Here is a 15,191-nt window from a genome sequence, read left to right as displayed (position 1 = left end):
TATCCCTCTTTGCTGTACTGTGTTTGTATTGTGTTTGTTTGATAAATCAGAGTGTAATTGAGGATAAGAAGTATAGTTCTATTACCGATTGGAGTGGGGGGAAAGTATTAGAGGTTTTTAAATCTCAAGGTGTTATGATTGTATTAAAATCAGAAATGAGACTAGATTATTATGGCAATTGTATAAGCAGTAGGGTCAGATCATCAAAATGATTGCTTTTTTAGGCCTAGGAAAAGCTCCTGTTAACATATTTGAGAGGCTGTCATAAATTTTAATTTATTAACAATATTTAAAATCTCTTTTTCTGTTGAGGTGTAATTCACCATAACACTGACCATTTTAAAATGTTCAACTTCGTGGTTTTTAGGGTATTCCCAAGGTTGTACAACCATCACTACTATCTAATTCTGGAACCTTTTCATTATTCGCAAAAGACACCTCTGTTTCCGTTAGCAGTCGCTTGTCATTGTCCCCTCCCCCAGTCCCTGGCAGCCACTTACCTTTCTGTCTCTATTGATTTAGCCTACTCTGGGTATTTCATATAAATGGAATCATACAGAATGTGGCCTTTAGTGTCTGGCTTTTTTTATCTAGTATGTTTTCAAGGTTCATGCCTATTGTAGCATGAACCATTACCTCTTTCCTTTTTATGGCTGAATAATATTCTGTTGTAGGGGTGGAGCACATTTTGTTTATCCATTCATCAGTTGATGAATATTTGTGTTGTTTTCACTTTTTGGCCCTTACGAGTAGTTTCATTATCAACATTCGTACACAAATTTTTGTGTGAATGCATGTTTTCAGTTTTCTGGGATATATACCTAATACTAGAATTGTTGGGTCATAAGGTAACTCTGTGTTTACCTTTTTGAGGAACCACCAAACGTATTTCTACAGTGGTTGCACATTTTACATTCCCACCAGCAATGTGTAAAGGTTCTAATTTTTCCACATCACTTATTTTCCATTTTTGTGATTCCAGCCATCCCAGTGGGGGAAGCTCTCATTTTAAAAATAGTAAGTTTCGCTATGTTTATGTTGCCTTGTAATTATTCAAACCCTGATACATTATAGGGGTTCAAGTCTTTAGATGGATTGATGAGAATATGAGATAAAGCCCACATCATTGTGTGGTGACAGATTGCAGCTACACTTGTGGTGAGCACAGCATAACATGTAGAATTGTCAAATCACTATGTTGTACACCTGTAATGAACTTGGCATTGTGTGTCAACTATACTTCAGTAAAAAAAATAAACAAAGCCTAGACTGTGGACTTAATGTGTGTTGTGTTTACCTTCTGTTACCATAGCAGTCTTACATTTCTCACAAGTAAATGCTGTTGGTTACAAGGAAATTAAATTAGACTGAATCTTCCGTCCCTGGAGAACTAAGTGAAAGCGTATGCTCTGTTACTAAGTCAGTCAGCAGGACAGTCTTGGCGTAAAGACAACATATAACTGCTCTTGTATATCTGTCTCTCCCTCTCCCTCCATCCCTTTCTTTATTTACTCATTTCCTGTCTATAAAGGGTTTGAGATGGTTTTCATAAAGATTATGTAGCATGGAATAATGACAAAATATCTCTAAGAATAGAATCAGAACCAGGGAAGATAGGAATGAAAAGGAAATCTTGTGTAGGAGAACATGATCATAAGAGCTAACGTAATTATATCCTTGAATATCATATTGACATAGCTTATTATCTGGCAAAGTTACTGAAAAGGGACATGGTCAGTTACACATTTTACCTTCATACTTTTTCTCCAAAGAAGCAAAGGTTTTTATAGCTCTGAATTTTAAAAAACGTCTCAGGTGGGGCTTTATGTAATGGAAACAAATGGTGTATAGAGCTGTCCTCATTAAAGCATTGGTAACAGTATAATTTTAAACTGTGATACACTAGTGTGGGGGTATAATATTTGTCACATATTTGTGAATGCCTCTTCCTATTAATTTTATGGAAACTTTAGGTATTAATAATTAATTTTTTTAATCATATTTTTCTTCCATTTGTATACTGTTTTCCAGAACATATGCACTGAAGCTTGGAACAAGATATTTATCTAATTTCTGGTAAGTTAAGTGACCGGTTTAGAGATAAATGATATGAAATAATTGCATGGCTATAGTTTCAGTCATTGATCACTTCAGAGAAATTGTAGTGACTAAGATAAAATGACAGTGATAAATTTTTATTATTGCGTAGTGTTAAAAGGATAGCGGATTTTTTTGTAAACCTGCTTGTAAAAGCTAGTAGCCAAAAATGTATATCATCATTTCCTAAAGAATTGGGTTACTTTTATTGAATTAAATATTGATGTTTTCTTTTGTGAAAAACAGTTATCTCAACATAACCTAGTTTAAGATAGAAACATTCAGTATGATCCACTTAAGATGTAAGTCAGATTATTAAGATAAATCCGAAACTTCATTCTTCATCACTTTTATTTTTCTCTTTCAATTATAGCTTGTGAGTTATTTCAAAAGCTAAACCTGACATGCTTCATGAGCATGCAAATGAAACCTTATAATTTTCACATTGAAGTCTGCAACAAAGTTAACCGTTAACAATCTACTCATTTTTGGTATTAAGAAATGATTCTGTGTAGTGTTTATGTAGACCAAAACATTTAACTTTTCAGCTGTGAAGAGAATAACATTGGATTATTTTTCCTTCTAGTGGCCAAATTAAAGACCTACCATGACAATGAAGAAAGAGACTGAATTTGTCATTTTCACCTAAAGAAAAATGCTAGACAAAAATCAAACCTGTGGTGCAGGACAGGATTCTATGCCCTATATGACTTGTCTGATTCACATACTTGAAGAATGGTTTGGTGTGGAGCAGTTGGAGGACTATTTGAATTTTGCAAACTATCTCTTGTGGGTTTTTACACCACTAATACTTTTAATACTTCCTTACTTTACTATCTTTCTTCTCTATCTTACTATTATTTTCTTACACATCTATAAGAGGAAGAATGTATTAAAAGAAGCCTACTCTCATAATTTATGGGATGGCGCAAGGAAGACGGTGGCAACTCTCTGGGATGGACATGCAGCCGTTTGGCATGGTAAGCAAGATTACTTTGTGTGTGGCTGTTCAGGTGTGTGGCACTGCAACTATATCACCATCCCATTTTATTGATTGATAGTGAAAAATGTAAGGGATATTTACTATTTCCTTTTATCTCTTTGCATGCATTGTGTATATATATGTCTTTCTTAAAATGAGTTTTCCAAACACATTAGTTTCCATTAAACAAAGAACCATGCAACAGTGTAGCCTCTTACTATAACCTAAAATATTAAAGTTTATATGTGAGACATCTGAAAGACTAAGAAACTGATTAAAACTGTATAGAAACCTATTTTTAAAATGCTTTAACAATTTAGTATTTAATTCCATTTTGTTCAAAATAAGTTTGACTTTTCTGTGTAGAGATTTTTAGGAAAATGAATATTAACTAATAATATTAAATATAATTTGTACACCATAATTTACCCATTTTCTGTTTGATTCATTTCAAAGGTCACATGTCTCTTGAATAAATGAGATAGCAACAAGTATCTTTCCAGGATATTCATTCTTTTCTTTATCATTTGAGAGATTGTGTTGTTCTACATTTAATGATTGGTGGTTCTTTGGCTAACATGAAAATTGCCCTCTTGTGGCCTATTATCAAGGACTTGGTGTCTTTCTCTACCAATTTTTATCTTACTTGTTGGTCATTTTTGTGTTGGGAATATAAAAATACAGAGAGTTCAGTAGGTATGTAACAAAGATGTACTTTCTGTTTCATTTTGAGCATCAAAGTGGCTTCACAGAAAGACACAGAAGCACAGATTTTGAAATAGATACCAGAGGATATATACCATGGGAATACAAGGCTGCTATTAGCAAAGATCACCAGTGACATGCTTATTAGACCAATGTGTCATCATTTTAATACTACATGCAGTCTTATAAGTCTTTTTTTGAGCACTTCTTATGCCATACACTGTTCAGTGTTTAACATCCACTCTTTTAAAACTTAGAATAAATTTGACATATTATCTCCATTTTACAGTTTTCCTGGGAGGAAGTTAAGGAACAGAGAGATTGTTACTTGCCCAAGACACACTAGGAAGCTAGGAAGTAGAGCCAGGATACAATCTCAGATATCAGGTTCTAAAGCCTGTCCTCTTGTGATCTGTGCTGTGTGGTCAGTTTGTCCGAGGTTGGGGATTCAGGGTCAAAAGTAGTGGTATTCAGCAGGTTTGCAAACAGGAGCCATATGCCTTTGATGTAGTGAATTCTGAATATTACTCATTAATACTAGTGCTCTTGCCAGTCAGTCATTACAACTCTCATATCCTTTTATGGTTGTTTTACATGAGACAAGATGATACTTCCTCATGTCACATGCGTACATCTGCAGAGACTGCATCTTTGTTGGCTTCTGTTGGTTCATTGTCTTTAATACAGTCACACACAATTTAAGTAATTTTGTTTCCAATACTGGTTGGGAATATGTATCCTCCCAAATATACACCCCCTATATTTCAGGATAATATATATCGTAAGGAATTCAGTTTATTTGTATTTTAGGAGACATGATTTAATTTAGATAACTTCAAGCACTAAGTTTATTTTGTAGTAGAATTTATAATTTTGAGGTGTTTTTATCTTTCTGAGGTATTTTTAAATATGCATTTATGGCTCAGAGAAGTAGGATATATAGTTCTTAGCCTGTTTTAATTTTTTTCATAGTAACTTGACATTAGATTTTATTAGGATAAGTGATACTCTTTTAAAAGTGATTTTTCCTTATTCAGCCATAAAAAACGAGGAAATCCTGCCATTTACAACAACACGGATGGACCTTGAAGGCATGCTAAGTGAGATAAGTCAGACAGAGAAAGACAAATACTGTATCACTTCACTTATATGTGGCATCTAAAAAAAAGAGAAAACCCAAACTCATTGAAAAAGAGGTCAGACTTATGGTTATCAGAGGCAGAGAATGGGAAAGGGGGATTGGAGGAGGGCGGTCAAAGGTACAAACTTCAGTTATTAGGTAAATAAGTTCTAGGGATGTAATGTACAACATGACTATAGCTAACACTGCTGTACAATATATAGTAAAGTTTTTAAGAGTAAATCCTTAGAGTTCTTATCACAAGGAGAAAACATTTTTTTCTTTACTCTTCTTTTATCTATATGAGATGATGAATGTTAGCTGAACCTGCTGTGGTAATCATTTCACAATATATGTAATTCAAACCATCATGCTGTATGCCTTTAGCTTACACAGTGATACATACCAATTGTTTTTCAATAAAACTGGAAAAAGTAATCTTCTTTGCCCTGTTGTTTAGTGACGACATATATAAAAAGCATTTGTGTGCATATTTGGATTTTGTATTTGTATCAAATCAGTTTTAATTCATGCTTTTTTAAGAATCTTCAGAGGAATTTTTCAACTAATAAAATGTTCATTGTAAAAAAATGTGGCAAAAAAACATAAGGATAATGATGGTCACCTAAAATTTACTCTTGCAATCGCTGGTGTGTTTATAATTTTTTATATGTGTCGCCAACTAGTATTTTTCATGTCACTAAGCCTTAGTGACTTCTAATGACTACGTGGAACTCTGTGAATCTTATAATGAATTTAGTCAGTTATCTGTTGAACCAGCATTTACTTATAATTTGTTCACTGTATCTTTGTATAAGAATCTATCCAGCATTTTCTGTTTTGAAGTTGTATTTTATGTCATACCGTATATAATTTAAGTGCTCTGTCATTTTTCAAAAAATTCTGTGATTCTTATTTGCTGCATAACATAATGCCTAGTATAAATCAGGAAATATTAATTTGATGTTTCTTAAATATCTACATTTCTAGGCAGTTTGCTTGGTGGTAGGTCAATGAAATCCCTACCCTCAAGTTAGCTTTTAAAATATTAAAAATTTTGGGGCGCCTGGGTGGCATAGCGGTTAAGCGTCTGCCTTCGGCTCAGGGCGTGATCCCGGCGTTATGGGATCGAGCCCCACGTCAGGCTCCTCTGCTGTGAGCCTGCTTCTTCCTCTCCCACTCCCCTGCTTGTGTTCCCTCTCTTGCTGGCTGTCTCTATCTCTGTCGAATAAATAAATAAATAAAATCTTCAAAAAAAAATAAAATAAAATATTAAAAATTTTGACTTATTTTTCAAAAAACATTATTCCTAGAAAATATGAATATTTTTAAAAGCTGGACTCATAATATTTAATATTTCCCCTGAAAATTAATAGAGTCAGGGAGAGTCCTCAGTAAGATACCTAGATAATTTTGAGAAAAGTAAAAACTATGTATTTTAGCACAACTGTGAAGATAATGAAGACTGTAACTTTCACCTTAGGGAGGTAAGGAATATTTCATTTTGGGGCTTTAGTGTAGTTTGTTTGTTTTTTTTTTAAAGATTTTATTTATTTATTTGACAGAGATAGAGACAGCCAGTGAGAGAGGGAACACAAGCAGGGGGAGTGGGAGAGGAAGAAGCAGGCTCCCAGTGGAGGAGCCTGACGTGGGGCTCGATCCCATAACGCCGGGATCACGCCCTGAGCCAAAGGCAGACGCTTAACCGCTGTGCCACCCAGGCGCCCCTGTTTGTTTTTTTTTAAAGATTTTATTTATTTCTTTGAGAGAGAGAGAGAGCACGATCAGGGAGGAGGGACAGGGAGAGGCAGACCTCTGCACTGAGCAGGGAGCCCAATGTGGGGCTCAATCCTAGGACACTGAGATCACAACCTGAGCCGAAGGCAGACACTTAACTGACTGAGTCAGCTGGGCGCCTCTTAGTTGTTTGTTTTATCTTGTTTTATTTTGTGTTTGTTTTACAAGGGAGATTTCCTTCCTTGTCTGAAAATGTGTATGCTTACCTAATGCCATCTTTAAATTCATTGGCAGTACAAAATTTTTGAAAAATACAATGGTTTGATTAAGTAGGCTGATCATATGGTTTATTATTTATGTTATATGAGTTACTGAGTTTTTTTTTTTAAATGGGCCATAATAGCACAAACTCAACTTTCTTTTACTTTATATTTTATTATTATTTCATAAAGAAATGGATACATTTTATTCACTAAAATGGTCCTATAAATTAAATGGTATGTGGCAATGGAAAATTAAATTGAGGTGTTAAGAGACATTCCCTCTCTACTTCAGTTGGAAAAGCATTTCCTTTAACCTCTTCTGTCTTCTGTTGAGTGAGGGACTGCCTGAGCTTAAAACCAGGTTCTCTCCAAGGCTGGTGGCCTTGACAAGTTACCTAACTTCTTTTTCCACTTCCCCCTCTCCTTTCTCCTCCCTGCCTTTTGCAACAATTATGATTATTTTTAAACTTCTTTTTTTTTTAAATTTAGAATTACAGAGTAATTTTATAATTAAACAGTACCAAGATTCCTGCTTATTTTTCACCCAGCTGCCCCAAATGTTAACATCTTACATAACCATTTCTACAGTTACTGACTTAATAGTGGTAGAATACCGTTAACTAAACTACAGGTCTTACTCAAATCTTACCAGTTTTATCACCAGTGTCCTTGTACCAGAGTCCCATGCTGCCTTTGGTTGCCATGTCTCCTCCAGTCTATGGTGGTTATTTAGTTAGGTGTTCTGTTTTGTTTTGCTTTGTTGTGTGTGTCTTTTATGACCTTCACAGTTTTGAAGAGGACTGTTCAATTATTTGGTAGACTCTCAATTTAGATCTGATGTTTTCCATAATGAGACTGAAGTTATGCATATTTATGCCTATTTGACAAGAATACCACAAAATGATGATGTGTCCTTCTCAGTGCATTTTTAGAGGTTCATGATGTTGATATGTCTTATTACTGGTGATACCAACTTTGATTATGTGGCTAAGGAGATGTCTCTGGGTTTCTCCACCATAAAGTTGCTATTTTTTACTTTGTAATTGATAAATATCTTGGGGGAACCACTTAAAACTATGTAAGTAGTATCTTGAAACAAGATACTTAATGTTTTTGAACCTCATTTTTCTCTTCTAGAAAATCAGTTGTTGTAAGGATTCAGTGAAATTTCATGTAAAGTAGTATTTAGCATAATTTCTATTACAAACTACATGTTTAATGTTAGCTATCATAATTGTAGAGCATCTTTTTTTTTAAGATGTATTTATTTATCTTAGCAAGAGCACATGCAAGCAGGGGGAGGGGCAGTGGCAGAGAGAGAGAGTAGGAGAGAATCTCAAGCAGACTTCCCACTGAGTGTGGAGCCCGACTCAGGACTCCATCTCACGACCCCGAGATCATGAGCTGAGCTGAAAACAAGAGTTGAACGCTTAACCAGTTGAGCCACCCAGGCACCCAGAGAGCATCTTTCTCCAATAATTTGGAAGGCACCAAAATACATTGTATCTTGATCATTACTAAATTCAACTTAACATACCTACTATGTTCAGAGTCCCTAGTATTTTCAAGATATTTTTAGGCCATCAAATTTTTTACTATTATTTCTAGTAAGAAATGCATTTTGCTACCCAGTATACACACAAATGTATATATATACTAGTTCATTAATAGTATATGTACTTTCTACAGTGATCTGTTTTATTTTCTATTCTACTTTCTTATTTAGAAAGAAAAGTGTTCATAACTTGTGAGTTCATAACTCACTAAAGTGATTTCAAAACTCACTAATAGATTGCAACCAGCTTTTGCAAATCACAGATGTAGCTTAGCATGGACGTATCCGTAGTACAAGTTGTGGTATGGGGCGAGAGCACAGACTGGAGTTAGACAGATGTGGGTTTACACCTTGGCCCCACCACTGTGTGACATGGGCCCAGGGCCCAAATACTCAAAATCTGCTCCCCTCTCCCTGGATAGTGGTTGGATGGAGAGTGACAATTAATTGCCCTTTTGATTACTTTCTCTGAGCTTGTATTGCTCATCAGATCCCCTAAGATTGGTATACTCTAAGCAGGAGATGATAGGACTGCACTTTGAAACTAACATTGGGAAGAGGGAGTGATAGATTTAAGAGGGTTTGGAGGTAAAACGTAGAGGACTTGGTGACTGGTAAATATGGCGTTTTGAGGGAGGAAGAGCTAAAGTGCCCTAAAATTTCTACTTTTTTTTTTTTTTAAAAGATTTACTTATTTATATGGGAGAGAGAGCGCGGGGCGGGGGGGGGGGGAAGCAGAAGGAGAGAAACCCAAGTGGACTCCATGTTGAGTGCAGAGCCCGGCTCCGGGCTCCATCCTATGACCCTGAAATCATGACCCAAGCCGAAATCAAGAGTCGGATGCTCAACCAACTGGGCCACCCAGGCACCCCTAAAGTTTCTACTTCTGCTAGACAGGGAAACATTGGACAGGAAGCATTCCATTTAGAGGCAGTCACATGCATGGAAGCACAAAGATGGGAAAGTATTTTTAGGGAGTCACCATTTGTCCATATATTTTATGAAAGAATCTGACTAATAACACATGATAGGCAATTGGGCTTTAAAGGCCTTGAAAAGTTTTGAACTGGAGTGTCTACTATGCTTTCTGAGCAGTGACTGGTATATTACATCTGTGTTTTAAGAGTGACTGTGTTAAATAATATTTGGACTTCATGTTTATTGCCACTGTGGAAAACCATAGTTTTTGTCAGTAATTGAATTAACTGAATGTTTCTGCTTTCAGCCAGATGGTTTGGTGTTACATAAGTACAATTATTTAATTTTTTTTTTAATATTCTGGAAGGCAAGAAGGAACCTCAGGAATATTCTGTGTAGTGTCCCTCAAACAAGTATTTTTTATTTCTCAAAAAATTTATCTGATGAGACAGTTGATTCTTTTGGTAACTTGAGACCACCTCAGTGATTGTTCTGTAGAGCTTAAAAGTAAATCCAATTACTTGAATTAGAACTACGTAATTGGAAAGAAATGTTGAAAGTATACATAATGTCGAAATACCATTAAATTCAATTTTTAAAAACATTCTTTTAAGTCCATTTGAGATATTACCAAGTACTTTCTTCTTTCAATACTAGAATCCCAGTTACCACACTCATTTTCATCTGTTTGGTGAAGACATTATAAACTACTTCAAAAAGGAATTTCCTGCTCTAAAATTTATACTAAAGTTTTTATTATTCAAGTTTGTTTCTTAGCAAATCAAATGGGGATACACTTAAGAAAAGAAACAGATAGTTTCGGATTTTCATATTCTGGACTTTCCTTTTTCTCTTACATATGAACGGTGGGCTTCTTAGCACAGCTGTTCTGTGTGAGGCAGTATGGCTTTTCGGGCTTCCTTTTCTTTTCTGCTCTAGTCATTGAGATTTCCTTGTTCTTAGCTTCCTTTTACTTTGATCCTACCTCTGCCCTTGGCCTCTAAATATGTGTTTTTTCCCTCTTGTTTTGGGGGTGTTTTTTGGAGAAAGATTTCTACATTTTTATTTAATTGAGTGAGTTGGAGTATAAACCAAAGTTGGTATTTCTTTTATAGCATGAAAAAATAGTAATAGCAAAAACAATTTCTGTATCACTTTATGATTTTCTTCCTTTTTAAAAACTGAGATATAATTAACATATTTCAGGTGTACAACATAGTGATTTCGTATTTGTATATATGTGAAATAATCACAATAAGTAGCTAAAATACATCATCATACATAGTGACAGAAATTTTTTTTTCTTATGATGAGGACTTTTAAGATTTATTCTCTGAGCAACCTTTAAATATACAAAACAGTATTTTACTATAGTCACCATACTGTACATTATATTACCAGTGACTTATTTATTTTATAACTAAAGTTTATGTCTTTTGACCCCCATTTTGCCCACCCCCATCTCCTGCCTCTGGTGACCTCCAGTCCGTTCTCTGTATCTTGTTTTTTTGTTTTTTTTTTAAAGTCCTCATATAAGTGAGATCATATGGTATTTATCTTTTTCTTTCTGACTTATTTTATTTAGCATATGCCCTCAAGGTCCATCCATGTCCCAGATGGTGTAAGATACTGTTTTTTTTTAATAGGTGGATGGTATTCCATTGTATGTTTATGGCTGTATCTTTATCTGTTCATCCATTCATGGACACTTAGGTAATGTTTTTGTATCTTGGCTATTGGAAATAATGCTTTAGAGTGAACATGGGGCTGCAGATCTCTTTCTGAATTAGTGTTTTTGTTTTCTTTGGGTAAATACCCAGAAGTGGAATTGGTCAATGGTGTGGATAGTTCTTTTTTTAACTTTCTGAGGATCCTGCATAGTAGTTGCACTAATTTACGTTCACACCAACTGTGCACGGGGGTTCCCTTTTCTCCGTACCCTTGCCCACACTTGTTATTTTTTGACTTTTTGATAATAACCATTGTAACAGGTATGAGGTGATAGCTCATTGTGGTTTTGATTTGCACTTCCCTGATGATTGGTGATGGTGAGCATCTTTCACATACTGGTTGGCCATCTGTGTATCTTTGGAAAAATGTCTCGATTCTCTGTCCGTTTTTTAAATGGATTGTTTGGTTTTTTGCTATTTTTGAGTTGTAGGAGTTCTTTGTGTTTTGCATATTAACTGTTTATCAGCTCTGTCATTTGCAAATATCTTCTCCCTTTCAGTAGGTTGCCTTTTCATTTTGTTGATGGTTTCCTTTGCTGTGCAGAACCTTTTAGTTTGATACAGTCCCATTTGTATATCTTAGTTTTTGTTGCCTTTGCTTTTGGAATCAGATTTTAAAAAACCATTCCCAAGTCTGATGTCTGGAAGCTTATTGCCCATGTTTTCTAGGAGTTCTGTGGTTTCAGGTCTTAACATTAAAATCTTTAATCCATTTTGAGTAAATTTTTGTGTATGAGGAGGAGGATAGTAGTCTAGTTTTACTCTTTTGAATGTGACCATCCAGTTTTCCCAACACTGTTTACTGAAGACACTGTTCTTTCCCCATTGCATATTCTTGGCTCTATTGTCAAAAATTAATTGACCATATATGTGTGTGTTAATTTCTGGGCTTTTTGTTCTGTCCTGTTGATCTGTGTGTCTGTTTTTTTTTTTGTTTGTTTGTTTGTTTTTTTTGTTTTTTTTTTAAGATTTTATTTATTTATTCAACAGAGATAGAGACAGCCAGCAAGAGAGGGAACACAAGCAGGGGGAGTGGGAGAAGAAGAAGCAGGCTCATAGGAGGAGCCTGATGTGGGGCTCAATCCCATAACGTCGGGATCACGCCCTGAGCCGAAGGCAGACGCTTAACCACTGTGCCACCCAGGCGCCCCTGTGTGTCTGTTTTTATTTCAATACCATACTGTTTTGATTACTATAGCTTTGTAATATAGTTTGAAATCAGGGAACGTGATGCCTGCAGCTTTTTTCTTTCTCATGATTGCTTTGGCTCTTTGGGATCTTGTGTGGTTTCATACAAATATTTAGGATTGCTTGTTCCTATTCTGTGAAAAATGCCATTGAAATTTTGATAGGAATTGTATTGAATCTGTAGATTGCTTTGGCTGGTATGGACATTTTAACAATAGTAATTCTTCCAGTCCATGAGCATAGAATATCATTCCATTTATTTGTATCTTCTTCAGTTTCTTTCATTAATATCTTATAGTTTTTAGTATATAGGTCTTTTACCTCCTGGTTAAATTTATTCCAGATATTTTATTTTTCATGCAATCTTATCTGAGATTATTTTCTTAATCTCTCTTTTTGATAGTTATTAGTGTACAGAAACATAACAGATTTCTGTATATTGATTTTGTGTCCTGCAACTTCAGTGAATTTGTTTATTCTAACAGTTTTTTGATGGAGTCTTTAGGGTTTTTTGTGTAGAATATCATGTCGTCTGTAAATACTTACAGTTTTACTCCTTCCTTTCCAATTTGGATGCCTTTTATTTCTTTCTCTTGCCTAAGAAAAAGTACTTCCAGTACTACGTTGAATAAAAGTGGTGAGAGTGGGTATCCTTGTCTTGTTTCTGATCTTAGAGGAAAAGGTTTCAGTTTTTCAACATTGAGTATGATGTTAGCTGTGGGCTTGTCATATATGGCCTTTATTATGTTGAGGTATGTTGCCTGTATACTTTGTTGAGAGTTTTTATCATAAATGGATATTGAACTCTGTCAAATGCTTTTTCTGGATCTATTGAGATGATCATATAATTTTTATTCTTCATTTTGTTAATGTGGTGTATCACACTGATTTGCAAATGTTGAACCATTTTTACATCCTTATAATAAATTCCACTTGATCGTGGTATATGATTTTTTTAATGCATTGCTGAATTTGGCTTGCTAATACTTTGTTGAGGATTTTTACATCTGTGTTCATCAAGGATATTAGCCTATAATTTTCTTTTCTTGTGTCCTTGTCTGGTTTTGGTATCAGGGTAATGTTGGCCTTGTAAAATGAGTTTGGAAGAGTTCTGTCCTCTTCTGTTTTTTGGAAGAGTTTGAGAAGAATTGGATTAATTCCTCTTTGAACGGTTGGTAGAATTCACTAGTGAAGCCATCTAATCCTGTACTTTTTTTGTTGGGAGGTTTTTGATTACTTATTCAATCTCCTTACTAGTTTGGTCTGTTCAGATTTTCTGTTTTTTCAGATTCAGTCTGGAAGGTTGAATTTATCCATTTCTTGTAGGTTGTCCAGTTTCTTGGCATATATTATTCATAGTAGACTCTCATCCTTTGTGTTTCTGTGGTATCAGTTGTAAGGTCCCCTCTCTGAGTTCTGATTTAATTTTTTGAGTACTCTCTTTTTCTTGTGAGTCTAGCTAATGGTTTGTCAGTTTCATTTATCTTTTCAAAGAACCATCTCTTGCTTTTTTAAAAAAGATTTTATTTATTTATTTGAAAGGGAGATAGAGAGTGTGAGAGAGAGAGCATGAACAGGGGGAGGGGCAGAGGGAGAAGCAGACTGCCTGCTGAGCAGGGAACTTGATGTGGGGCTTCATCCTGGAACTCTGGGATCATGACTGGAGCCAAAGGCAAAGGTTTAGCCAACTGAGCCACCCAGGCGCCCCATCTCTTGGTTTCATTGATCTTTTGTATTGTCTTTTAGTCTTTATTTTGCTTATTTCCCCTCTAATCTTTGTTATTGCCTTCCTTCTACTAATTTTATTCTTTTTATAGTTTCTTGAGGTGTAGTTAGGTTGTTTATTTGAGACTTTTCTTATTTTCCTAAGACAAGCATTTATCACTGTGAACTTCACTCTTAGAACCGTTTTTGCTGTATCCCCCAAGTTCTGTTATGGTATATTTCCATTTTCATTTGTCTTAAGGTACTGTTTACTCTCTTTTGATTTCTTCATTGACTCATTGGTTGTTCAGTAGGCTTTTTTGTTTTTGCTGGGACTGGCTGAGGCTGAGGTGTGTATGGCACCTGACAGCAGTGTGAGAGGAAGGAAAAACAGATCTTATGACTAGAGCTATGATCACATTTCATCTGCTACTCAGAGTATAAGTTCCAACTCTTGTAATAAAATATACAGGGTATTTTCCTCTGAAGCATTGGTGGAGCTTACTTAAATCTTTTACATTCCCCGCAAACACCAGTAGCACAGGATTGCCATGAAAAATGCGTTGATAGCAGTGTAAAGGGCAGTAAGCAGGTTAATCTCTATCTGGCAGAGGAGAAAAAAACGTATGGACAGGAAGCCAATGTAAACTGGGTCATGTTAGAAGGAAGCCTCCAGAGATCATCCCCCTCCCCATCTCCACCAGCCTTGTTCCCCTTACGATGACTTGGAGTAGGGTTAACAATGTGGCAGGAAGGAGAGATAAGGGGTGGTGCGAGTCTTTAATTTCACTTGTAGTACAGGAGAGATTTTCTTGACATGTAGTTGAAATTTCTCATCACAGTTTTTTCCATGCATGTAGTAGTTAGATTCTATGAAATCATTTTTGGTTTTGATGAATAAAATGGGGGGAATTTCTAAAGTACAATTTATATGTTTGTGAATGAAACAAAAGTTTATAACATTAGTAAGTTACCCAGTGGTATATAATAGTTTAAATGATGTTTTATTTTGCATTGGGTCAAGAGTTTCTTAAGAGTTTTCTTATTTTTATCAATGAATTATTTTAGTATATGTGGTGCCAAAGCAGGCCCTCAATGAATTATTTTATGACTAACTTTTAAATTTTACTCTAGATTGTATTATCCCAGGGGAGCTATAACTTACTTGATGTTTCCTACCCTGATCCTCTTC

The 15,191-nt window shown here is 35.3% G+C and overlaps 1 protein-coding gene across 7 annotated transcripts in view; it reads left to right on the top strand.

The window, feature by feature from the left end:
* The window catches only part of TMEM68 (transmembrane protein 68), a 45,287-nt gene that overhangs the window by 5,064 nt on the left and 25,032 nt on the right, over positions 1-15,191 (top strand). For 5 of the 7 annotated variants that reach the window (XR_004627784.1, XR_002143691.2, XM_034668084.1 and 2 more), the window contains exons 2-3: positions 2,032-2,076; positions 2,684-3,077. Coding sequence is in view for 5 of the 7 variants with exons in the window: in XM_034668084.1 (XP_034523975.1) it covers positions 2,753-3,077 (325 nt within the window). In the remaining 2 variants the exon portion in view is untranslated. Of the gene's footprint in view, positions 1-982; positions 1,018-2,031; positions 2,077-2,683; positions 3,078-15,191 lie in introns of all 7 variants that reach the window. The other 2 variants (XM_034668083.1, XM_019804729.2) reach the window with 1 other exon arrangement.

This window comes from Ailuropoda melanoleuca, chromosome 9 (genome assembly GCF_002007445.2).
Source record: "Ailuropoda melanoleuca isolate Jingjing chromosome 9, ASM200744v2, whole genome shotgun sequence".
Taxonomy (NCBI): Eukaryota; Metazoa; Chordata; class Mammalia; order Carnivora; family Ursidae; genus Ailuropoda; species Ailuropoda melanoleuca.
This window is presented reverse-complemented; position numbering and strand designations above follow the sequence as displayed.